Genomic DNA, 25291 nt, shown 5'->3' with positions numbered 1-25291 from the left:
CCCATGATACAGCTATGCAGTGAGGGATGTCCAATCAGCATCAAGAGGAAAAAAAATCCTTCACTGCTGCTTCTTCACCTCCACAGGGAGCCACATTTAGCATGCACAGTTATTAGGCAAGGAGCTTTTCTGACATGAGTAGCAAGTAAGAAAACCATCTATTAAAATTATTAAACTCAAAGTCATGCAGTTTTGATTTTTGTTATTGGATTAATTGACCTGTAGTGGATCTCAAAAGTTTTCGTACCTCATTTAAAATGTCACTTTTTTCCCCTTGTATACTGACATATGTCATTATCTGAGAGATTTGGAGAACCTTCGAAAGGCAGAATGAATAAATGTTGCTTAGACAAGAGGTGGAATGCTGATTGACTTCTAGCAAATAACTGCACACTTTTACTTTTTTTTAATCAAACTTTTTGTTTTGCTATGAATTTGTTTACAGAAAAAGTAAAAGTGTGCAGTTATTTGCTAGAAGTCAATCAGCATTCCACCTCTTGTCTAAGCAACATTTATTCATTCTGCCTTTCGAAGGTTCTCCAAATCTCTCAGATAATGATATATGTCAGTATACAAGGTGAAAAAAGTGACATTTTAAATGAGGTGCGAAAACTTTTGAGATCCACTACAGGTCAAAATCAAAACTGCATGCCTTTGAGTTTAATAATTTTAATAGATGGTTTTCTTACTTGCTACTCATGTCAGAAAAGCTACTTGCCTAATAACTGTGCATGCTAAATGTGGCTCCCTGTGGAGGTGAAGAAGCAGCAGTGAAGGATTTTTTTTCCTCTTGATGCTGATTGGACATCCCTCACTGCATAGCTGTATCATGGGAGCTGACTGTAAAGCCAGGGCTCTCTTCGAAATGCCCTTCAAATATTTTGGCAGCATGGTGGAGGGAACTGACCTGCAATGTGCAACTTAACACAATTTTATTGTTGAGTTTTATAATGAAAGAAAGGCTATTTTCGATCCCTGCTCTCTCTCCATGACTTTGGTTACTTTTATAAGCTCTGCATTTTTAACCAAGATCAAAGAAATACCCAGAGACATTGGAAGAACATTTCAAGTCCACTGTAATGTTTTTGTATTTTTCACAGGGGATGTAATTACCAAAGCTCATGTCATCAAGCAGGCAAGCAAAAAGGTTGAGTTTCAGGTAAAAGAAGAGATAATGGTGCAGGTTGAAACAAAGGAAAGTGTTACCCTCAAGAAAGAGGCAGCAGCAGCAGCAGCAGCAGCAGCACAGATGGACAGTGATAAGAGTAAACAAGTTCAAAATAACACTCACCCAGTCACACAGGCACTCAGTGTTCCTGAAAAGAGACCTGAGAAAAAACAAACCAGTAAAGAGAACTGTGGCAGCCAAATCAGCAAAGAGGCCAGCGCCAGCACATTGAAGCAGCAGGGCAGAGAGATGGAGTTGAATCTGAACACGCACCACAGATCCATTGTCAAAATCACCACACAAGTTCACACAGAGTCGACTGAACTGACAGGAGCCGCTAAAGCAACGCAAAGACAGGGGAGTGTGATGAATGGAGCGGTGAAGGGTGAAGGAAGTGCCTTAAAATGCAGCCATCCGACCTCTGAAGGAAGCAAACAGCAAAGTAATGCATCAATCTCAGCTGAGGAAAAGGCCAAAAAGGGGCCTGTCGATGGAGTTGGTAGATCCTCTTTGACGATGGTACCGTTGGTCCATTTATCACCACCAGTCATCAAGCTGGAGCCGTTAGATGTGAAAAGAACTGAATCCTGTGATGGTGTGCAATCGATGGATGTTAGGTGAGTCCTTACTTACGGTGCCTCGCAGAAGTATTAATAATCTATGAACTTTGTGTTAGAACCAAAAACTTTAATGCATTTGCTTTGATTTTATACTATGGACAAACTCAAACAAGCTTTGCGCATCTAGCGATTGAAATTTTTGCCCAATCTTCTTGGCAAAATGGCTCAAGAACGTTTTGTGATGTCTTTGATGTTGTTTAATTACTAATGTTTTGTAACAAACCTCTGAGGCTGTCACAGAAAATCTGTTTTTAAGCTAAGGTCAAATTAGTAGTAGGAGTGCACCAATAAAGTGGCCCCAATTTCCTTAATTTTGGGAGATGGGTGATCAGCCAATACTTACATGTGAAGCCGATTTTCCACCGATCTTATAGACCTGGGCAAATAACTAAAAAACAACCACTGTCCTCTTTTGCTCTGCTGTGATAGAGGTTTGACTGATACACCCACTCATCAGGTCATGTCTGCACATTTGGTATTGGTCAAATTTGGAATCAGCGGTTCAAGCTTCTTAAAAGATCGGTAATCGGGCCAGAAAACTGCAATCGGTGCACCCCTATTATTTAGTAGCTCTATGCTCTTGATTGTATTTACGCTATCATTAGGGTGTGCCATTGAGACATGACACAACATGTAGGTTGCCTCAGGAAAATTAAGCAGCTAAAGTGCATTTAAATTCTATTTCTTTCTCACAATGTGTTTCAGCCCAGCTTCGAAGGAGGAACTAATATCCATCCCTGAGTATTCGCCAAATAATGAAATCGAACAGGGTTTCATGAGCCACAACCAGGCTCTTAAGGACTTGATGGACCTGACAGGGAGTGTCACACACACAAAGCTCCCTTCTGAGAGCACCATAGGCGACTGCAACAAGAACCTGATACGCGGGGTTGTTAGTCCAATGACAGATTCAAAGCTCATAGGGGTAGCACCCCCATCCTCAAACAAGCTAAGCGTCTAGTTGTCTGTTTAGCTCTTCCTCTTCTGCTTGTACACACTTTCTTCTATGACTTTACAACCTGTGTGATTGTAGCTACAGGAATCGAGCCATAGAGACTGACTGAAAAATGCACACTGTAAGCTAATGATGGAGCTTGTGAATTTATCTGTGAATGATTTCTTTTTGATTTAAAAGACAAAAATATGTAGGCTGACTCAAAAGTGCTTGTATATATGACAAAGTAGAAAACAACCAAAAAAAATCAAACAAACATTAAATATCAGGGTTCTAGATAGGATAGAAACTAGAAAACGCAGGTCTCCTTTCTTGCATTAGCTTGATACAAATTGCACAGATTTCTCATAGACCTGACACAATATTGAATTATTAAGAATGACTATTCTTGTTGCATTTCAAACTCTGCCATCTTCCTGAATGTTTAGATTATATTCACTGACTTGGTGGAGAAATGTGCTGTGTCAAGTTGTGTTATCTATGCATGTATTAATGAATGAAAGTATGAAAGTAAGACTCCACCCAAACTGGTAGAACCATTCTCTTCTTCACCCTATAAAACCTTATCATGGGACTGTTCACTTATTGAAATAATTCCCCTAAGCGCATGTCACAGAGCAAAAATTATGGCTGTCACAAGAAGATGTTGCACCACTTTTCAAACAATGGCACATTAAAATATATATCTATATATTTTTAGGTGAAATGGGTGAATTTATGATGGTACAATAATCAAGCCAGGCACCCTTTATTTATGAATAAAAATAAAAGCAGAGAAAAATTCTGACAGCTGAGAAAACTTCCTGTTACTTTAAAAGCAATGTGTAGCAGCAACCTGCTTTGTCAGACACTGTTTTGGTAAATCTGTCATGCAGAATCAAAAGACTGGCTTTGGACTGACACTGTCCAGTGCAAGAACAAGATCCTGCTTCAGCAAAAACCTGTTTGAGCAAGTTGTGAAATAATAAACCATAGAAGGTGTTATATTCCAGATTTGGAATTGAAGTTTTAGAAAAACATGCCTTAACAAGAAGTGACTGGTTTATGTTATTCATGTTATTATTATTCTTTTTTTCAGCAAGTGTGTGCAGCATTCTTGGAAATAGACTATAGGCTCCTGAGCTATTTAAACTTCTTAAACACAAAAGTTATAAGGTGATATTACCCAGGTGAAAACATATATAGCATAACCATTGCATTTGCACTGTTTTGCACATTAAATCATCTTCTTATAAACATGTGCATTCTGACTACTAACTAAAACATGGATGTAGAAAAATACTATTTTCAGGTCTGCTCATATACCATAACTCAATTGTGTCATGGTCAGCCTACATTATGCAAACACTGTAGACCTTGTTTGTGCATGGTTAGCATGGTCATCACTATGTAATCCAAGAGGAATATAACAAATAAAGAGTAACAATAGGAATTTTGAGTTTCTGTGTGTGTTAATGTGAGTTTTTCATCAAGCTGGTAGTTTAAAGAAAATGTAATCAAATTCAAAATGCAATTACATTGTAATGCTTATCTAAGTTCATCTTTAGAAAAACAAAAGCTCAAAGAACAAAATTATTGACAAGTGAAACTGATTGCATCCAGCAAGATCTGTAAGCTCTAATAAATTTCATAGTGCAAATATAACTCACTCATCTTTCTGATTATGTTACACAAATTCAATCATTGAATTATATTGGACTATATAGCAAATATTAAGTTATTTAAATAAAAGGGCAAAATACAATGACAAGCCCTCTTACCTTAGTTCAGTAAAATTGTTAGTTTCTGTTGTCAACCCTTAACTATGGACTATTTTGGATATTAGAACAGTTATTTGCTGATAATTTATTTCCTGTTTGAAGAATTTGTTGGTTATGACTGAAGAATGATGTGGAAATTGCAGAGATAAAGCAGTATTGAAAGAGAGAGGCACGACATGTCTAAGAGTGTCTCTGTGTTTGAAATACACAAGGGTAGCAGAACAATTCCACAAAAATAACTGCAAAAATGCAAAATTACATAAGTAAAGAAAATAAACAAAACTTTTGGTATATGGATGTTAAGATTTGTTGCATTTTTGAAGTAACACTTCAACTTACCTTTTGTAACGTTACAGACACAAGCCTCAGTGTATTTTATTTGGGTGTAGGTGATTTGTTAGAAAGTATTGCATAATCAAGTGGGAGACAGAAAAAAATAATGGATTATTTTAAAGTTAATTGCAAATAAAGCAGTGTTTTTTTAGTTAAAGATTAGGATGTTGTTTTAAAGCCAAACCCCTCTTCACCATAATTTTACCCTTGCCTTCTTGCCTTTCATGATTTCGTTGGTCTTCTATTATTTGTCATTTCCATTCTACTCCATAAAAGTGCTTTGCATTGTTAGTTTATTATTTGGAATCCCAATACAATTCATAAAAAATTGTTGCTGTAATATACATACGAATAGTCTATCTTCTATTTTTACTAAAACCTAATGAGTTTCTTATTGACATTTTGGTGTTTGTCTTTTAGAGAGAATAATACAAAAGAAAAGTATTTTAATCGATTTTGCGGCAGTGGCATTAACACGCAGATTTTCCTCCCAGACTTAAGGTGGCGCTGTCTACATTTGTGTCGAAATACGTTGGAATGAGGCGAGCTAAAGCCTATCAGTGTCGCACGTAGCTTTTCATCTTAGATATCGGTTGGCAGTTGGTAAGTTGCACACTTTTACTTGCAATATATTCATTTATTGCCAGAGAAACAAAAGGACGTTTCTGTTTTAGGTCTAACATGGTGTGAAAATATTTAAATAACACACATGAAAGTTGTGAATACCGTTTCGTCGAGGGTTAAAATAGCTAGCTTCCATTAGCTAAATTAACGGCTAGTCGTTGTTAGCTTTCTATCAGCTCGATATGTAACGGTTATTGTTGAAGAGAACGTAACATTTCAGCTTTAAACTAGCCGCAAGCAAGCTGGGTTTGATTTTCATCTTTACCAGCGTAAATTCCGTCACAGAGTCATGGGATATATTTTAACAGCTGTCCAGAGTCGAAAGCTAAAAATGGAAACGAAGACTGCCCTACCCCCGTCACCATAATGAGAGCAGAAACATAATAAGCCGCCACCATATTGAGCACATTGGTTCCTTCGTAGTATTTTACCTTGGTGATGATAAATTTAGCTTAAATTAATTACAGTAGGTGACATTTTAAATACGCATAAAACGAGGACTCATCGCTACTGATGATGGCGATTGTGACTAATATATAGGACGTTCCTGTACAGATTTGAGTGAAAGTACAGCTGACCGAGTATGCAGTTCCTTGCGTTGGACGTGAAATAACTGGGAGTTGGAATGTTTCCTAAAATGCTTTATTGCCCATTTTGTAACATGTTTTTGACTAACATTTTGTTGACTAATTTTAAAAGTAGTCCAGTGAAATATACGTCTGTATTTTGAAAACATGGGTATGACTGCATTCTGTATCCTGAATGGTTAGGCGTCTTTTTATGCTTTTTGTATGTACTCTTATTCTTTTTTTATTTTAGTTATTTTTTTATTGATTATTCTTTTATGTGATTTGAACTTTGAGTCTGCAATAAAATCTATCTATCTATCTATCTATCTATCTATCTATCTATCTATCTATCTATCTATCTATCTATCTATCTATCTATCTATCTATTGTTTTTGCTAAATTAAGGCATGGTAAAAATTTATTTTATTTGGTATTTAAATTTAAACAATTTACTTAAAATATTGCATCTAGAAAGAATTGCATTATTTTCTTTTAAATGATGCAAAATTAAATTATGCAGATAAAAAAAACATTTAAAAAGTTTGTTTTCAATTCAGAAAGCATGGGATATTTTATAAGTCTTGGTTTTACATTGAAACTATAATGTTCAAAATATCTTTTTTTTTCTAAAGAAATAATTAATTGGAAAAAATAGTCAGTTTTATAATTTGCCTTTTCAGTTGTTAAATGTCAGTTTATTGTGAAATGCTTTTTAGAAATCAAACATGTTTTGTCTAACTAAAATTTTACAGACAAGCCCCAGTTATGTTGCTAACAAGAGTTTAAAAAACAAAACAAAAACAAATTATGTCTGTGGTATGTTTATGCTATCAAAAAGGATTCTATAACTTGCCACTTTTTAAAGCAGATGCAATGTTTTTGAGGGGAAGATGCACTCAGTAGCAGAATCCCCAGTCTAGTCCTTGAGACAAATCAGACTAGGTGTTATAGTAGTACAACTGATAAGAGATGAGACAAGAACTTTGAACAAAGGTTATTACAATAGGTTTGAAAATGAATGATTTGCCTAGCTAAGATTTAGGGTGAATATTCTGATCTGCTTGCTGCCAAGGCAGCAAGAACCATTGTTCAGCTTCAGTTTATTGGAGACTGGCAGCTGAGTTAAAATTGTCTGTATTTCTTTTTAGGACTTGACTTTTCCTGTAATGAAAGACAGCACCCATCTGATTACCAGGAGAAGAAACCATAAATTAAATTATCCCAATTTTCAATGAACATTATTGTTACGTTAGCTAACATTATCCATTCTCTATCAGTTTAGTAAATTATTATGTTAACTGACTCAGGTTATTTTTTTGGTTTATTTTTAAATGTTAATACAAACATTAACATAAAAAAATAGAATAAATGTCTTTATATACCAATTGATATAAAGATATTAATTAATGTCAAAAGTGTTAAATTAAATTCACTGGAACTTGCAGATACCCAGCAGTAATGATATTCAGTTTGTACTCTGATTAATTTTTTCTGAATAGTTAACCTTTGGCAGACTATTCATTTCAAAAACACTGACAATAATTTAAAAAAAAACTAATTGACTGGTACTTTTTTTTAAAGGAAATGTTACAATTTTTGTCATTGATTTATCATTCAAACTAAAATCTAAGAGTTTCTTTGTGATAGAAGAGTCTCATTCAGTAAAGGTCTGCAATAGTCCAGTAGTATAATTTCATAATTTTTTTTTATTCACCATCGGTCCATAGGTTATACACTCTCTTCCAAAGATGGTGCGAACACATTATGGACCACCACGCTTGAAGCCCAGGTAACCACTTTCAAATGATGTTGTTTTGTTTGTTTTTCTTTTGGGTATTTTGTTATATATTCGTTACTGATTATTATTCTTAAATCGAAAGGATTTAAAGTATTTGTTGCAAACCACCTTTTTATTTCTTGTTCACGATCAGACCCTATGAAGATTCTCATCGACACAATGAAGGAAGTTACAACCCAAACTCTAAGAGTCGACGAGACGACCAGAGATATCCTAACAAGTCCCCTCCTAACTGGCGAGAATCCAGAGGCAGAGGACGAGGCAGACCAGCACCAGTGGGCAGAAGGGTTCCTGAAATGGGACCTCATCGGGAGCCACGTTTTAGTCACTGGAGGTCTCACAGTCAGGATTCCTTCCAATCCCACCCTCATAAAATGGACCAACATCATCATCGCAGGCACTCTCCACTGCGGCTGAACCGTACCCCTCAGCATCGCTCATCCCCTCACAGCCCTGGACACATACACCAGAGTCAAAGGGGTCCACCTTTTCACGGCCACCCTTCAGGTCACAGGTCACCTTCCCCAAGACATTTTCGTAGCCACCCAGCTGACAGGAGACCAGGATCTGCGCCTCCCTACCGAGGATCTTTCAGGGGATCCAGAAGACAGTCAATTTTTTCTCCTCGAGATCCTCATCCAAGAGAAAGAGCCTATGAACAGTCAGGTCATGGCATGAAGCGCTGGAATGAACCTGGATCGTTCTCTCATCTGCACAATGGAGAGCATCGGCCCTCTGGGCCACAGAGGAGCCCCAGAGAGGTGCCAGGGAGAGGCTCATGTACAGAGAGGTACAAGCACGAAGCACCACCCCAAGCTGGGTAAAATTATGTCAGGAGGAGGCTTGAGGTTGGCCACTTCTCCAAGTCACAGAAGTTGTAATGATGAGCTCTGCCCTGCTCCCGATTAGATTAATTACATGGGATTAAATTGGGTCTGATGTAAATGGGATTAAGAGGAGCATTACTTCTGTAATTGATCTCTGAAAGTGTACCTTCCCCCTACCCGTTTCATTCTGTCATGGCTTCAAAGAGGCCTACCTTTAAAGATAAAAGTTAAACCTTCCGCGTCCCACTTAAAATGGCAATGGATCTGTCATTATAATGATTTTTCTATTGTTTGATGGATGTGCAGGTGGTCAACTCAACAAGATTCCAGGAGGCAACGCGGTCCCATGGAGAGGCAAGGCAGCAGATCCCACAGTCGAGAGAGGGCACAAGATGCCCCTCACCCGCCCGCCTACAGAGCCCCCCCATGGAAAAGCGGCCCTCCACCACCATCATCACACTACAGGAACCTTCCTGAGAGGAATGTTTCAGGACCCCGCAAGAGGAGAATATCAAACATCAGCATGCCCTCTTCAGGCCCTGAACCGTATTATGGCAACCCGAAGTACCCTAGGAGAGAGAGACCCCAGCTGATGAGTATTCCCAGGCCATTTGGTGGCCCACCGTTCTCCTTTAGGGGTAGAAGTTACCTAACCAGGGGACGGGGGTTCAGAGCAGCATCTCTCATGAGGCTGAGAATTCCTCCAACTATAAGACCAAGACCTCGTTTGGGCGATATTGCTTCACGGGGCCATGTCAGCTCTGTTCTTGCCATCAGGAAGAGACGTTTCCAGATGAAGCCTGATCCCTTAAAAAACGAGGAACCGAGAAGGCTGAAACCACAACAGTCTCCATCAGAAGAGGATGACAAAGCCAGCAAATCTTCAGGAGACTCTGACACAGGAAAAGAACAGGTGGAATCACGCCGGTCGTTGAGCAAACACAGGTATGGTATTCTCCTTGTAGCACTGTTCGCAGGGGCTTGATGATGATGATGATGATTAAGAGGTCAAGAAAGAATGTGTGAAAAGGGTGCCAGCAGTGGAAAGTGAAGATGTCATGAGCTAAATTTGCAACAGCCAAAGCCACCATTATTCTGAAATGACACCCTAAACTGCATGCTACATACGTCTCAAAATACCTACCTCTGAAGTTGGATGAAGAGAAGGTTTATTCTCCAATTACAAACCACATTGTTAAAGCTGGCTTGTCAGTCCTAACAAATGTAAAGTAACCCTATGAAGAGGAGAAATTGGGAATCCTCTCTGAGCCTAAAGCCTCTCTGCATGCTGTGGAAAATTCTTCAGTCTCATTAAAAAGCCCAAACTTGCATAACTCCAGTTGTGAACTCCATTTGTGCTTGGCAAGGAGAGGACTCAGGATGATGTAACCATGACTCAAACTATCTTCTACAGCTTGTAAATTACTGGAAGTCAATCAGCCATAAATGAAGGTTTGAATAAGAGATGCATCAACATTGCTTGCTGTGCTCTGCCAGCAAGTATTCATGGCTTCTAGACACTAATCTTTCAAGAAACTGGCATGCTGGAAAAACAAATTCCCATGAGTGAGGATCAATCTGCAATTAATACCATAAGTTGAAATGTGCCCATAGCCAAGAGACAGCAAGCCATTTTAAAAGATTACAAGAAATGTTTGGAAAAATCCCATAATATGCATGCCAGTATAAGAGATTCCCAACAAGAAAAAAATGCATTCTTAATCATGACCCAATTGTCCATGGAATATGCAACAAATGCTTATGTTTAAGTGTAAAATAATAACCATGGCAAAGCAAAACTTCTTTAAAAAAATTGTTGACTTCTGGAATTATAGTCATATATTGTCCTCTTGAAGAAACAAAATGTCTATTTAAAGAAGAGGAAAAGCAAGTAAAGGGAAGAATCACCCAAGAAGGATCAGTAACCCAGTCCCCATTTATAAAGCTTTACCATCAGCTGATGTGTGAAAGCTTGATGTTTAACCATCAGTACCATTCAGAATTCATACATTGAAGAGGAATCACAAAACCTACCATTTGGACTTCATATGTCATGTTTAAGATGGAGGGCTCTGCTTCTTCTGAGTTATAAGAATTTCACCAGGATTTTCTCTTGCTCCATATTTTCAGATGCTCTCCAAATATTAACCATTTTGGAGCTGGATTTTTCTGCTCAACTCAGATGTTTCGAGATGCATTATTTCAACTACCCAGAGATGACCACAAAAAAAATACTCAAAGGAGAACTTACATGGCAAAAATTTAATGGACTGTGGATAATCGACTGGACAAGTATGAGAAAACCCAAAAGAAAATTTGCAAGTCTGATGTATTTTAATTTGAGACATGGAGATGCATACATGGGGACCACTTAACCGCACCACCATGTTGTATTTTTTTACAGAGATTTTGTATTGGTCGTCTTTTTCCATTATTCTGTACTCCACATCTTATGTGACCTAGATCTGTTCAAACAGAACGTATCATCAAGCCATATGGAAATCAATCCATTTTCATGCCGTCTAATCCAACCAAGATATAACCACCCCTCCCTGCAGAACTAAAGCCCAAGTTACTCCTATACCGTACATGACTATTCAACATAAATGAGCTTTCCAGAAGAAGAGGATGAAGAACTCTAACGAGAGTATGAACGACCAGCTTATTCCGAAGAGGAATATATTTATCGAGTGGCTTGCAAAGTCCTCAGTGAACTGTCTTGACATTCTGACTCGGAAGAAGAAATAATCAACCTTTCCCATCTCCCTCAGATTGCAAAAGTCTTCAAGACAATTTCATTTAGACAAACATCTTTTAAGAGCCCCTGGAATGATAATCATTACTGGAGAAAACAAGAGAAACATCAAGGATTGGCTGATAAATTCATCTGATGTTCAGTGTCCAAACACCCATGCTGTGATTGTAAAAAAGGAAGATGGAAGACTTGATATGATGCAGTCCAGTACCTTAACGTCCCGCCTGGATTTGACCTCTGTAACAATTGATGAATAAATGGAGACAACTCAGATTGGTTCAGGTTACAAAAATAGGAGTAAAGAAGCATGGACATTCCTGGGTTTTTGTAAGTACCTAAGTAATGTGTGGCTTTATGACGGGGGTATTCAATTCTGGTCTGGAGCTGGGGTCCTGCAGCTTTTAGACATGTCCCTTGCCCAACAGACTTGAATCAAATGGCTGAAATACCTCCTCAGTGTGCAGCCAAGTTCTCCAGAGTCCTTCTGATTACCCGATTATTGGAATCAGGTGTGTTAAAGCAAAGACGCTTCTAAAAGTTGCTAGACACCAGACCTCAAGGACTCGTGTTGAATACCTCTGCTCTATAATAATATCTGCCTTCAAAACAGTTCTATTCTTTTCTAATTAATTGTGCATTACCTCTAAAATCCAGTCAGGGTAGTATATATTTTTTCCACTTAGTATATATTTTTTCCACTACAAGCCAATAATGTTGTTGCTTGTATCAATCGGCAAAGCTAAAAGTCGACTTGTTGGTCCCTCCCCAGATCTTCTCCAATAGAGAAACGTGATCTTGTTGTTTTGTCCCACTGGCCTCCGGGACCAAGCTCGTCCAAAGACGGCTCGCCTCCAAAAGGTCAGAGCCCAAAGTCGAGAACAGGTATGTGGTTTCCATCTGTGGTCCGGAGTATTATAAAAACCAAATTTCAGTCAACAGGGTTAACGTGATTTACTCAACTTTGATTTTTACACTTGAAATTTTGAGGTATTAACACTTTTTCTTTAAACTCCAGACCGCAGTTCAGATGGGGAAAGCACATCGCATAGACGCCCCTCAACCGAGTCCAGATCACCCGAAGACAGAAAACATGGATATGTGGATAAAAGAGTGTTTAGGTACCATAAATATCACATTACACATAAACTTAATTGTCTGAAATTCAGATTTGAAGTGACAGTAGCACAAATACTTTGCCGTTTTTATGAATTAAAATCTCAACAGTGTGTAATAAGTTTATCAATAAAAGTTCACTAATCGTCTTAATTAGTAAATCATCTACCTGTTTGTAATTTCATCTCAGTATAAATCCAGCTATTTGTTAAAGAAAATGAGAGAACGATGAGTATCATGAAGCCCAAGGAACACAGCAGGTCAGGGATAAAGTTGTGCAGAAAGTGGCCCAGCTGCAAACTGGACTTTTCACCTACTCTGATCGTCTGGAAAATGTGAACTTTAGTCAAAGAAGCAGCTAGAGCTCTGCAGAGATCCAGAGTTTAGATGGGGAAAATTTGTAGACTCACCCACTTGAATTGTTTCGTTTTGTTGTTTTGACCTTTACGAAAGAAGCACAACAAGAATACCATCACCCTAAGAAAACGATAACACTTTTTGTTTGCTGTGACCGTATTGGAGACAAGATGAACATGGAAGAAGGTGTTCTGGTCAAACTCTTTAACCTACGTGGAAAACTACCTTATGCTTGAAAACAAACTTTGTCTGTCCGAACTTCAGCTATTTTACTAAGAAGCGTGGACAGAAAGTTCAGTCTAGATGTAGAAAGCTGGTAAAGGCAGACCTGAAGAACTTGCAGCTGTAATTGCACTAAGAGGAGCTCTAAATACATGTTCACCACATACATCTCAGGTCCATTTGTGAAAAAAATATGAAGCCATGTATTTCTTTCCCCATTCTCTGATGTGCTCTACTTTGTGTTGATATGTTTACAAATAATGCAACCATAATTATTTTATGTCATTGTAACTAAATAGAAATGATTCATTTCAACATCTGATCATTATTTATTTTTCCAGACCCGACAATGTGATGCATGACAGACCTGAAAGGCCGTCTTTCAGGAGACCAGGACCAATACAAGTAAGCGAATAAAGGCTGAAGCAGACAATTTTTACATATTTTAGCTTGACTGGGTAAGATTTTTTTTAAAAGTTCTTTGGGGTTAAAAGTGGCAAGGGCAGCAAACAAACAAACACCAAAAAGAAAAAATCAGACAGGATCCAAGTTGCAGAGCACATAATTTTTTTTATTTATTATACATTTTAAAAATGATTTTTCTTACATTGGGATTCCCTCTTCTCAACCAACAGTGTTAAGGGTGTGCTTCCATGGCAACATATGGTCAGGTGACCTGAAAAAGATAGTGATGAGCAAAACATCTTAAAGTTAATTTAATAAACTAATCATCAAGGTTTAAACCTTTCCTCAACACTAATTAAAATAAAAGCATTTATAAATTTAATTTTGTTCATAGAAAGCACAAGAAATACATCAACTGTTAGTGAGGTGGTGAATGCCTCACAATAGTAATTGTTGAATTTAGCCATGTAAAGAATTGTGTAAATGTATATGCTCACTTTCTGCTATTACAGCGGCCGAGGATCCCTGGTGGTTCAAGGAATACGGGCCCAGACATGTCGGAAAATATCAGAAGACCTCTGATGGTATGTGGAACTCTTGACTGTTTGCAGATCTTTGACTTCCTGTTTAAATATCTAGAAAGGTCATAAATCTCCTCGACTAATAATTGGATTTCTTTATTTCTTTAAAAGGAGACTTTAGTGCCGCGTCCTTTTCCGAATCAGAGACCAGTGTTCAGAAAAAGCTACAGCATCGTGTCTAAATACCGCAACATGAGGGTGATGCGTCAGCGTGCGCCTTACGGCAGAGGACCCAACCAGCAGCGCTAGCGACAAACTGGTGAGTTATGCAAATTTCAATACACTTTGGTATTAAAATATTTTTGTATTTTGTGTTTAGATAAGAAATATCTAGCAAGTAAATTCCTAATGATTGTATTCAGTTAAACTGTATTCTGCTTTTTTTCTTTTTCATTTATTTATATATAGGCACCAAATGGTGATTGTGGAGCTTAGAAACACTGAAACCTCCAGTACAGAACTGCTCTGTCAAGGTGGACTGCACAAACCTGTCCAGCTTCACCTCATACCTGATCAGCTTGTATGTTGTGAAATTGTTCCTTCTAAGATGTTGTCCCTGGTGTTTCATTCGCTTCATTTAACTACTGCTGTACTCAGTTTTACAACGTTTTTAACTGTTACCTATTTTTTTAAAATATATGTGTGTATGTATATATATATATATATATATATGTATATGTGTGTATATATATACATACATACATATATGTATACATACATACATATATGTATATATACATATATATGTGTGTGTGTATATATATATATATATATACACACACACACATATGTGTGTGTATTATGGTTTGGGAACGTTTGCTTTAAAAGTCCTTGTAAGTCCTGGTTTTACTTCGAATGTGCTATATTTTTTTTTTTTGCTTACAAGCAGCAATCAAACATTTACTTTGATATGTGACTTTATAAACTTGTACTGATCATGTCAGATTCACTAAATAAAACTAGAAATGTAACTGTTTTTTTTCACAAATCTGTTCGATATGGACTTGATAGATCAGTATTACTTTGTTTACAAAATAAAATAAAGCTCAAAGTGGGCATATTATTCACTCTTTCCTGTCTGAATAGCATATCTTGTTTTTTTTTTTTAAAGTGAAATTTGTGATTTTTATATTAACCATTCAATCTAATTTACTTATAAAGTTTCCATTCACATCAAATATTGTTCAAGACACCTTCATAAACAGATCCCATTTCTGTACAGTATTTTTTCAGACTAATATCGGACTTGTTGGCCAGTATGTAAAGTTACATCTGTGGCAGGAATCTAACTACGCCTCATCCTGATCTCAACATATGTAACTGTGAAGGAAGATCTCGGCATATATACAGGTGTGTGAGGATTTTGAGAGAACATTAGTAAACGGACGGCATCATAAAGATCAAGGAGCACCGCAATATAAGAAAAAGTGAAGAAATTTCAAACAATTAGGTTATAAGACATTTTACCTCATGTGCCAATAAAATCAAAATCTGTTTATGTGGTGACAATGAAAAAGTTATATTAATTCATAGTTTCACAAGACGCCATCATTTAAGGTTGCTCACATTGGGTGATGCAATTGACCTAACTTTTATGAGACGGTGAAGTGCAGCCTGCTTCCTTATCATTTTAAGTACATTAAAATAAAAATTGGGGTGTTTTTATTATTTCATAGAGTTTTTAAAAGGGAACACTGTCGATGCAAGATGCTGATACAGCTGTGGAAACAATTAGGAGTCCACTGCACTGAACCTTATTCAGGTTCAGTGCAATAATTAAACCTGATTATTCCCAGCAAAATATTGATTTCTGAACTCTTCCTGAGTTAAAACATTAGTATTGTTGTTTCTAAAAGAATATGAACTTGTTTTCTTTGCATTATTTGAGGTCTGAAAGCACTGCGTCTTTTTTGTCATTTTGACCATTTCTCATTTTCTGCAGATAAATGCAAAATTTTTGCTTGGGATTTCGGAGACATGTTGGTAGTTCATAGAATAAACGAACAATGTTCATTTTACTCAAACACATACCTATAAAAAGTAAAATCAGAGAAACTGATAATTTTTGGTCTTAATTTTTTTAAACATGCTTTTTGCTTTTCCCTGAAAAATAGAACTGCAGTTTCAGTTCATATTAAACCACATAACAAAATAGCCTCTTACAATTTTTAGGGGGAAAAATTAGCGTCAGTATCTCTAGACTAAAATCTAATCATCACTGTTGGTCTCTCAGTCCGTGGGAGCCATTGCCCCCATCGCCACCCGCCCCTTCTCCCCCCCATCCCATGATATTTGTTGCCCTGCTCTAAACTTAGCTGTGACAGAACCACTCCTCATCACAACATGCATTGGAGTACAAAAGATGGGATCAAGTTTCCTCAGATGCTGCTGCATATCAGTCGTGACGCAGTAAAAAAATAAGGTGAGTGTGTGCTCGGGGTTCTTCATTGCTCTCGCTGTTTAGCTCAATTAGTTTGAAATTCGTTTCTGCATTAAAGCCAACGTTTGTTACTCATCTGTTCAGCCTTGTGGTATGAGGAACAGCTGCTTCTACAGTCACGCCGGCATTTAGATTCTACTACTCTGATGAACTAATGGTCCCAAATGGAGTTGTTTGCTCTTTAGTGGACTGGGAAGAATTTCTACATCCAAGAAACATCAAACTTGACGTGAGGCTGCACTGATTTCTGCATGTTTCTTCTCTGCTCACTCGCTCTCGCCTGTCATTTGGAGATGTAGTCCAGCCATGCTTTTTTTCTGCTTGTGCTCAACTGTGATATGATGGGCAGCTATAACTCAGCGCTCATTCCTGGTAAGCCATGCAACTATGGACTGAAACTTTTGAAATACGTTCTCTCTTTCTCTTCAAGGAGACTTTTATTATTTGTCCTCTGTTTCTCTCAAAGACGCAGAAGAGTTTGATTCCATTGTATGGTCGAGTCTGAACGAGCAGAGAGCTCCTGCTGCAGATGAGACGCTACAGTCAGAGCTCCGTTCTCTGGGAAGTATAAAATTAAGACAAGTGTTTGCGTTGTGCTGCAACGCCGCTCTCAAAACTTGCAGCCCTGTTTGAAAAGTGTGTCTGGTGTGTTTGTGTTCCCACTGTCCTTGGGATAAATTTAGCTTTCCTGAGCCGCCTCATTCACACACAGACATGTATTGCAGCTGAAGATATCTGCTTTGGCTCCTTACTTGTGACAAAGGCCCAGAAACAGATGAGTTCTGTCACAGAAATTAATAACTTGACCAGAATCGAAATTCTCTTCGGCGACTTTATTGAAGACAAACTGGGACAATGTCTCTTCAGTTTTGATTAAGTAAATATTGGTTGTCTTAAAGTGGTGTGAAAGGCTTTAAAATAAATCAATCTGAGCACAATCTCAGACATGAAATCCAACCTTTACTTTGAGTACAATTATTAGGAAAGGGAAAAATCTCACATTAAGGATTGTTTTAAACAAGATTACAACACTTATTTGCACCCCTGCTGGTAATACTGGTATCTAACGTTTCAAGCACATTTCACATGGTTATGTTTGTGATGGTAGGACAGGAGAAGCTTTTTCCTGTTACACCGCCTAAAATAAGGTGGCATTTACTGGTTTTATTGCCTTTTTCTTTGCTTCTGCTCTATTCTTGAGAATTTATTTCTTTAAAAATGCTGTCATACTCATCTTCCTGTGTGTCAGTGTGCTGAAAAATGCATGACATGAGGATCTAAATTGATTGTGTCCAAACTTTTTGCGCCGCAAGTCCATCATTTCCAAGCTGAAAGTCATAAGCATCCATATTTTTATTTTTTTTTACAATTAAAAACACAAATGAATTAATTTTGAATTCTTTCCCTTTTTGCTGCTCCGACATAAATTGATTAATAAAAAATATTGTTGAATATTTGTGGGCCAGCTTATTATGACATTAAATGAAAGCAAGAAAACATGGCTAATGAAAGTGGTACTTATTATTGAATAAATTAGCTTAAGCATCCTGCATGGTGAAGTGAGTGAACAACCTGCATAGCGTCAGATGTGTTTTGTGTAGTTCAGTCGCAGTTAGGTGGATCCTTTTGCGGCATACTTTTTTTTATCTTTCCCATTTAGAAGAGTGGCTGAGAAAAATTGATTCTCCATTGGATACATATGTTTCCCTCACATGTATGCTATGAGAATTGCTAGCGGTGCCAACAATTGTGATTTAGTTAAAAACATTGCTTTTATAGTGAATACTGAAAGCAAGTATTCACAGTACAGGTTGGATCTTTTTTTATGTCCAGACTTCCTGTGGTATCAAATGTCAAATTTATTTTAAAGCATTTTGCACAATCAGATGGGCAAATAATCATGGAAGCTGTTGTATGTAGCAGAAAACTCAAACTAGACTTTATTTACAGGTAACATTTATGATTGAGAAGGAAAGAAGAGAAAACCAAAGTGAAACAATGAATTCCTCAGCAAATGAAGAGAGCACTCAGGAAACAAGTCAGAATTGTTCCCCACTTCAAGTGAGTCCTAATGGGATGCTGTTTATTGATTACTTATTACACAGACTGGAAAATTAAGTGTAATTTTGATTTGCCGTTTTATGTCCCGAAGGCTGCAGACAAGAACATGTCGAAGGAGTCTTTCTCCTCGCTGCTGCCGAAGGCTCTCTCTGCTGTGCTAAATCCAGCAGTGCCCCCAACCCTCAACTCAGATCCCCGACCAAGAAGCCCAGAGAAAAATATCAAGCCAAATGTTGAACAGCTGCAGGCCGAGTTAAAAGACCTCAGGGACCAGTTTGAACAGATGAAGAGTCAACACAAGTAGGACTAAACAATTTTTACAGGCATTTTGGCAATTCATTTTACTTTAATGCAAATGTTACCTTGACAGTTAGGCCTAAGTAATGCATTGTATTTCTTAAATAGTTAGATACCTTTATTGTCAAGTGCTCAGAACAACATACATTTGAACTGTTTTTGAACTTTTTATTTAAAACTAATCTTTTGTTTCAGCAAAGAAATTAAGCTGCTGATGAATGAGCTTGATGAGGAGAAGAGGATTCGCTTAACTCTACAGGTAGAAGTACATCTTAGTCTGTAAATAGTTTCTTTAATGAAACTGAAATTAGGTTTGAAGAAATAATATCTCATATCTGGTACTGTGTCTTTCTTTGATTAAGATGGAAATCCAGCGGATGAAGAAACACATGTCAAAATGAACAAGAAGGATTGGATCAAGGGCAAGGGTTTCTGTTGTTACATAGGCTTTATGTAACTTTTTAAAGAAACTGACCATGAAAATAATCTTTTTCGTGCTTTTTTTTTAAAGGAAAATGGACAGTTTATTATTTCTTTGCTAATGTAACCAATGTTGTGATGTGAGGAAGGTGCTTATTATATTTTTGTTTGTAGCAAGATCAAATAAAAGCATTCATTCAAACACAGAAAAATATTTTTTGCCATCATAAGATGAAACGGAGAAAGTAGTTAAACCAGCATTGATGGAGAAGAAGCTGGACTGAAACAGTCTTTCTGATGCGCTACCAGCAGCTTATCTGTCAGCCAATGTCAGTCAGTGGCATCCTAATACGAAGTTAGAATCCTGGTGAAGCTATCAAAGGAAACGAAGAAATGAAGAAACATTCACTTAATATAAAATATAATAAAATATAAATAAAACTCGGAGGTCAGATATTTTTAGTGAGAAAATAAAAATGCATTTAGTTCGACTTTTTAAAAGTGAAACATGAATGTAGTCCTGGTTTTCTTTATATAAAATATTTATGCACACCCTGTACAACTATGTAGCATTTTTTTTCCTTTGAAATAAATATACAGTTTACAGAATATGTCACATTTTATTTGTTTGTTTATTTTTTCCTTTTAGAAAACTTGAGTGACCGAGTGGCGCCTTTTCATTTGGGATGCTTATTAATTTCCCAACCAGTCCTTAAAGAAACTGAGGAACCAGAGGACTCTTCCTCATGAAAGTTCTTGATTCAGGGTTCAGCTCGATTTCAGGACGGCGTCTATGCACATGGAATAGGCCTGAATGTGAACTCTTTCTTATTAACAAGAAGAATGTCGTAACGACAAAGAGGCCTGCAAGATAAAAAAAAAAAAAAAGCTACTATGAATTTGGAGACAAAAGTAAAACATAATTTTTTTGAACGGACACAGTTAAAATGGTCTAAAATCTGTAAATATTGCGTACTTCATTTTGTGATCCAGGGGTGTGAGACGGATTCCCAGGACCCGAAGCTTGGAATTGGAATTACACCCGACTCCGGAGTAGTATTTGACAGAGACTGTTTTCACTGGCTGAATGTTTCTAGCAAACATAGCAAGCATTGTGGTCTGTTTGTCCTTCGTGAACTTGATTGCTTTACTGGTTAAAAAGAAAGAAAGAAACACACAGACATAAGAAGTTATGGAAGAATTTTTGGACTTGATTTTTGGGCAGCACTGGGAGTATGAAAAAAGAGGCCTTACTGTTCAATGATTGCCGCTGATTCATTAGTACCGTCACTGATTTTAATATCCATGTATCCCTTCTGTTCCTTCTGATTCCAAGTCGTCACATCTACTCTGTAGTTTGTCACTGAAAGAGCAGAACGTATTCATGCAAAATTATTTCAAATACTAAACCAAATACTAAACTACTTTTTTTGTTGTCATTTTGCTGTAGTACTCGTGTTATGGTTTATTTATTGTGGACAACATCTGTGGAGAGTGGAAACATGCAATGCTGCAGTAATCTAGAAAACTTTGTTTAATTCGTTTTTCTGTTTTATGTTGTGGAAAATGCAAAAAACTACATATATTGCAGAAAACCCACACATCCTTTTGTGACTGTTGTTTTGCTGCTTTCAGCAATGTGCAGGAATGTGCAGGAACATTAAAATGTATTTCTGCCGTTGATGAAAGTCTTTGTGCTGCCACTAGGTGGGGACGCAAACAAAATCGTGCAGATTCAAATCAGATTTTTATAAGAGGGTGCATCTCTGTAAATTAGAATGCATTTGAAAAATAAAATGTTTATTCATTCCTTACAGAGTGATGTATTTAAAATACTTATTTATTCCCAGTTTGATGGTTGTGGCTTAAAGAAAATCAAAATCAAAATGTAGCTTCTTACAAAATATATATCTGATGTAAAATAGACACAAGAATTTGAGTACAAAAGTGGTATAGCATGGTCTTTGTAATCACATGAAACACTGCTGAATTGAGGGTTGCCCTGCAAACTATTAATGTGACCCTCCACAGTAAAGGTAGGTCACCAAGGGTCATTGTTAAAGAAATTGCTTACAGAATTAAGTACACAGGCTTGACAATGTAGCTTGGAAAAAAAAATCAGACATTTGGTTTGTTACAGTGCCTTCTTCACCCTCAAATATTAAGAAACAATTACTTGTTGGGGGACTGGGCTAAGGGAAAAAAAATGACTGGACTCTTAGTGACCCAGTCATTTTTTTAGTTGAAGGCAAATTTTGCATTTCATTTGTAAAATTATTCCAGAATCTGGGTGTGGAGCAGAGAAGCACAAAATCCAAGCTGGTTCAGATTTGGGGAGCCATAATCTCCTGGTATTGATTAATCAGTGAATCAATACCAGCTCAGCCATTTACCAAGTTATTTTAGAGCATGTCACACTTCCGTCTACTGAGATGGTGATTTGAGAAAATAATTTCTTTTTATTAACTGTAACCTGGTTATAAAAACAAACTCAAATAAACATAACAAATATACCTTTCTCTATTAAATATGATTATCCATTTTGCTAAACAACATTTTTTCTGTGACATTCTAATGTACTTACATGCACCCTTTTCATATGATAAAGCATTGTTTTCCATCATTCTAGTTATTCTGCTAAATACTAAAATTACTTACAGCAATATGGAGAGTGTGAGTTTGTGTTAAAGTAGAACTTTGTTTGGTTCGATTGATTGAGGACGTCCTTCCACCGTATAACATCGTAGCCTGATTTGAGTACAAACATATGCATCAGTCTAAATGTTAAGCACAGTGTACACACACTGTTGTGTACCAGTACAGCAGTAGAACAACATAGGTGTAAGTTCATCAATAAAACCACCAACCAAAGACAGGACAACCAGCTTCACCAAAGCGGTCACAGCTCATGCATCTTCCATCCAGAAAATCTTCATGGGAGGAACAGGGGAATGCTCGACTGGGGCATGAATCATTTATAGTGTCCATGAAAAGGAACACTGACCTCTGGTGGTCACATTTGAAGTAGCCACCGGCTGTTTAAGGGTTAATGAAGGGAAATATTGTCATTTTAAAATCACAGCTCACTGTTCAGCAGCACATGTTGGCCAGTCCCTCAAACCTTACGTGATAGCACAGTCTTCGGACAGCCAGGCTGATCTGTTCCTCCGTTAGGATAGAAATCAATGTGGCCCAATGGTGCCCTGAAGCCCAGAACTGAAAACCAATAGGACATATAACATATAAACATCACTATAAAGACACATTTGAAAGAAAAGAAAAAAAAAAACATCACTTAAGATTTTAAGGCAACAATTAAACCGGCTGACAGTCGATGTCTGTGTGCAGCGCGTCGACAAACTGAGCGTCTGTCGGGTCCAGTCGCTGTTCTGGAGGTTTGTCAGTGAACGTAGGTCCGGCAGGATCAAGAGCTGCAAAGATCACATCAGTACAAACCAGACAGAAAATAGTTTAGAGGTAAATGCACAGAATATGTACAGCATATTGCACCAAAACAGGCTGTGCCATTGTTGTACAGGTTCTTTTTCAGAAACACATGCATACTATGAATCTATCAGGACTTCAGTCTAAAGGCTTGATATTCTGAAAAACGTGCATTAAAGATTACCTACAGAAGAGACTTTACCTATTTCATTCACTTAGTTTTTAAAACTCAGTTGTTGCAACCAAGTTTCAGATTGTTTGCAGGTTTTGTTTTCACTTCATCTTGGCTCGTGTTTATCTCACCCTCAATCAAACTGACATAAAATCATGTCCTGACATGTAAAACTTGCCTGTTATTCTTCCGATTGAACTGTTCAGTTTTGCTCCCACAAAACCGGAAATGTGGGCTCCAAGACTGACTCCAATCAAGTGAATCGAGCTTAGAGAAGCGCCGTGCTCCTGAAACAGAGTTTTTAAAAAAGTTCAACAAAGTTGTCAAGGATGTTGTTCTCTCCAGGCACAGCAGATTTGGTTATAGAGGATCAGAGACACTTTGTACCTGCATTATGTTAATGAAAGCTGTGAGGTTGTCTGCCACTTCGTATGTTTTCTCAACCACCTTAAAATAATTAATATTAGCAGCTCCATGGTTCCAGTCCACTACCACAACATTCATGTCTTGCCTGTCCAAAAGCCACTTTGTGAAGTTGCTCAACCACAGTGGGGGAGATCCCGTGGGCCGAAAGCCATGGATGATGAAGGTGGTGGGGTTGGACATGTTAAACTCGGGATGCTCTGCCAGCTTGGTGTGGGATAGGACGACACCACAATTGACATCGTCCCTGGTGTAAAGCAGCAGCTTGATTTTGAGGCTTGTGCCGATGATGGAATGAGTTATGTCTAGATCTGTGAATTTCCCACATCTTTGGTCTGGGGATCCTAGTAAAAACAAGCAAAGAAAAAAATTAAAGACGATAAGATTTTATTTCAGGAGATCTTGATATGTTTGATCATGTATGACGCTTAGTATTTAGCTACTTAGTATTTAGCTGATGTATGATGCTTAGTATTTAGCTACTTAGTATTTAGCTGATGTATGACGCTTAGTATTTAGCTACTTTGTAGCTGATGTATGATGCTTAGTATTTAGCTACTTAGTAAGGTGATTCTCTGATTTCAGTGCCTTTTGGGGTCTATGGTTACTTAAAAATCTACCACAAAAAATTGTGTTTTTGAACACTGCATCTATTGAAGGACTCTTTGAACCTCCAAGAAAATATGTCTCCCCACCTAATGCATGAAATCCCAAACATTAATACAAATTTCTTTGCTGCTCAGGTTGCTTTAAATTCAACCCCGTAACGGGACTATTTCATTCCTCTATAAGTATAACTGCATAACAAAATTAAATGAATTCTTCCAGTTCCTTTGACATCACCTGTCCCTTGATTAAAATAACTAATTGTAAGTATATTTGATTTGTTTCTGTATCATAATAATTAGACTGATAAGTAGAATATGGCAACTTGATGTAAAAGCGCTTCTCATAAATCATGAAAATACACTTAAAAACAAAAATTACATCAGGCTTTTTTATGTTTTTGAATCATTCTTTAAACTTTGCATACAGTCCAACAAATATTACTCTAATATTTGCTGTTATTATATAAAAAATTTACAGTAATGCATCGCTTTACAGGGTTGAACCCATTGTAAAAGTTGACCAGACTGTTATGGGGTTGAACCCATTGCCTGGCTTAACAAATAGTCCAACGTTCAACCCCGTAACAAAACCGCCATTTTTGTAACGTTACGGGGTTGAAGATTTTCACTAAAAGTTGCCATAAGTTCACATCAGCTAGGGTATGGAGCAACATATGATATGATGAAAACAAGAAATTAATGTTTCAAAGACCATTCTTTACTTTTTCCCAAACAACAATAAATATCATTTACATGCATAACCGGGTTGAAAGGTTGAGCTTGACGATGGCGATATTTGGGTAAAAAATAACCAAATATAGGTAAGAAACTTTCCTAAAACTCGAATCTCTTTACAGTGTGAGCATGAAGAGACTTAAGTGATGTCACTTCCAGGGTGCAGAGGAAATTGGACTGAACCATTATTTATAAAAAGGAGGAATTAGTTTGCTGTTATGGGGTTGAACAAAACTTGAGGGACAGGATTAAAAAGTGCTATTTTATATATAATTCATGTATTATTTTCATATTTCTTTTATTTAGGTTAAAGTAGACCTAAAAATGTTTATAATGGTACAAACAACTTGGGTAACACTTTATTTGAAGGGGGGTGAATAAGACTGACATGACACTGTCATAAACATGACATAACACCTGTCATAAACATGAATAAGCCTTCATGAATATTTATGACTGTTGTCATAAAGCGTCATTCGGTAAATTATGACACTTTTAATACAAAGTTGACATTATTCAAAATGTCTTTGTTATGACAACTTGACATTAACTAAGAAATCATTACTGATATAAAAGTATTACTGATTGCAGTTTAAAAATTAGG

General features: G+C 37.2%; 4 protein-coding genes across 9 annotated transcripts in view; 3 read left to right on the top strand and 1 right to left on the bottom strand.

The window, feature by feature from the left end:
• map7d2a (MAP7 domain containing 2a) overlaps positions 1–4152 on the top strand; it is a 16308-nt gene extending 12156 nt beyond the window's left edge. For all 4 annotated transcript variants that reach the window (XM_016674210.1, XM_016674214.1, XM_016674223.1 and 1 more), the window contains 2 exons: positions 1101–1785; positions 2494–4152. In XM_016674210.1, coding sequence (XP_016529696.1) covers positions 1101–1785; positions 2494–2749 — 941 coding nt within the window. In that variant the 3' untranslated portion in view covers positions 2750–4152. The remainder of the gene's footprint in view (positions 1–1100; positions 1786–2493) is intronic.
• A 1187-nt stretch (positions 4153–5339) lies between these two features.
• On the top strand, positions 5340–14717 carry LOC103141533 (serine/arginine repetitive matrix protein 1). 2 transcript variants are annotated; one of them, XM_007557220.2, is made up of 10 exons: positions 5340–5439; positions 7757–7818; positions 7961–8617; positions 8961–9599; positions 12179–12291; positions 12425–12527; positions 13443–13506; positions 14019–14090; positions 14199–14346; positions 14496–14717. In XM_007557220.2, the coding sequence occupies exons 2-9, from the start codon at positions 7778–7780 to the stop codon at positions 14334–14336; spliced, it is 1827 nt and encodes a 608-aa protein (XP_007557282.1). In that variant the 5' UTR covers positions 5340–5439; positions 7757–7777; the 3' UTR covers positions 14337–14346; positions 14496–14717. The 2 variants fall into 2 exon arrangements, with proteins under 2 accessions (XP_007557282.1, XP_016529666.1); XM_016674180.1 differs by having other exon boundaries at positions 5342–5439; positions 7750–7818.
• Positions 14718–16167: 1450 nt separating this feature from the next.
• On the top strand, positions 16168–19789 carry LOC103141518 (SH3 domain-containing kinase-binding protein 1). Of its 2 annotated transcripts, XM_007557201.2 has the most exons (7): positions 16168–16509; positions 16612–16899; positions 16994–17088; positions 18478–18588; positions 18680–18888; positions 19081–19144; positions 19248–19789. In XM_007557201.2, the coding sequence occupies exons 2-7, from the start codon at positions 16866–16868 to the stop codon at positions 19284–19286; spliced, it is 552 nt and encodes a 183-aa protein (XP_007557263.1). In that variant the 5' UTR covers positions 16168–16509; positions 16612–16865; the 3' UTR covers positions 19287–19789. The 2 variants fall into 2 exon arrangements, with proteins under 2 accessions (XP_007557263.1, XP_016529691.1); XM_016674205.1 differs by lacking the exon at positions 16994–17088 and having other exon boundaries at positions 16174–16509; positions 16612–16756.
• Positions 19790–19905: 116 nt separating this feature from the next.
• lipia (lipase, member Ia) overlaps positions 19906–25291 on the bottom strand; it is a 7085-nt gene continuing 1699 nt past the window's right edge. The window contains exons 3-11 of the mRNA XM_007557188.2: positions 23309–23688; positions 23100–23208; positions 22635–22736; positions 22432–22521; positions 22173–22340; positions 21964–22053; positions 20560–20668; positions 20282–20455; positions 19906–20169 (exon numbers count right to left, since the gene is read on the bottom strand). Of these exons, the coding sequence (XP_007557250.1) occupies positions 20097–20169; positions 20282–20455; positions 20560–20668; positions 21964–22053; positions 22173–22340; positions 22432–22521; positions 22635–22736; positions 23100–23208; positions 23309–23688 (1295 nt within the window). The 3' untranslated portion in view covers positions 19906–20096. The remainder of the gene's footprint in view (positions 20170–20281; positions 20456–20559; positions 20669–21963; positions 22054–22172; positions 22341–22431; positions 22522–22634; positions 22737–23099; positions 23209–23308; positions 23689–25291) is intronic.

Source organism: Poecilia formosa, unplaced genomic scaffold, assembly GCF_000485575.1.
Source record: "Poecilia formosa unplaced genomic scaffold, Poecilia_formosa-5.1.2 Scaffold3, whole genome shotgun sequence".
Taxonomy (NCBI): domain Eukaryota; kingdom Metazoa; phylum Chordata; class Actinopteri; order Cyprinodontiformes; family Poeciliidae; genus Poecilia; species Poecilia formosa.
The sequence above is the reverse complement of the archived record's forward strand: the minus strand, read 5'-3'. Positions and strand labels throughout refer to the sequence as shown.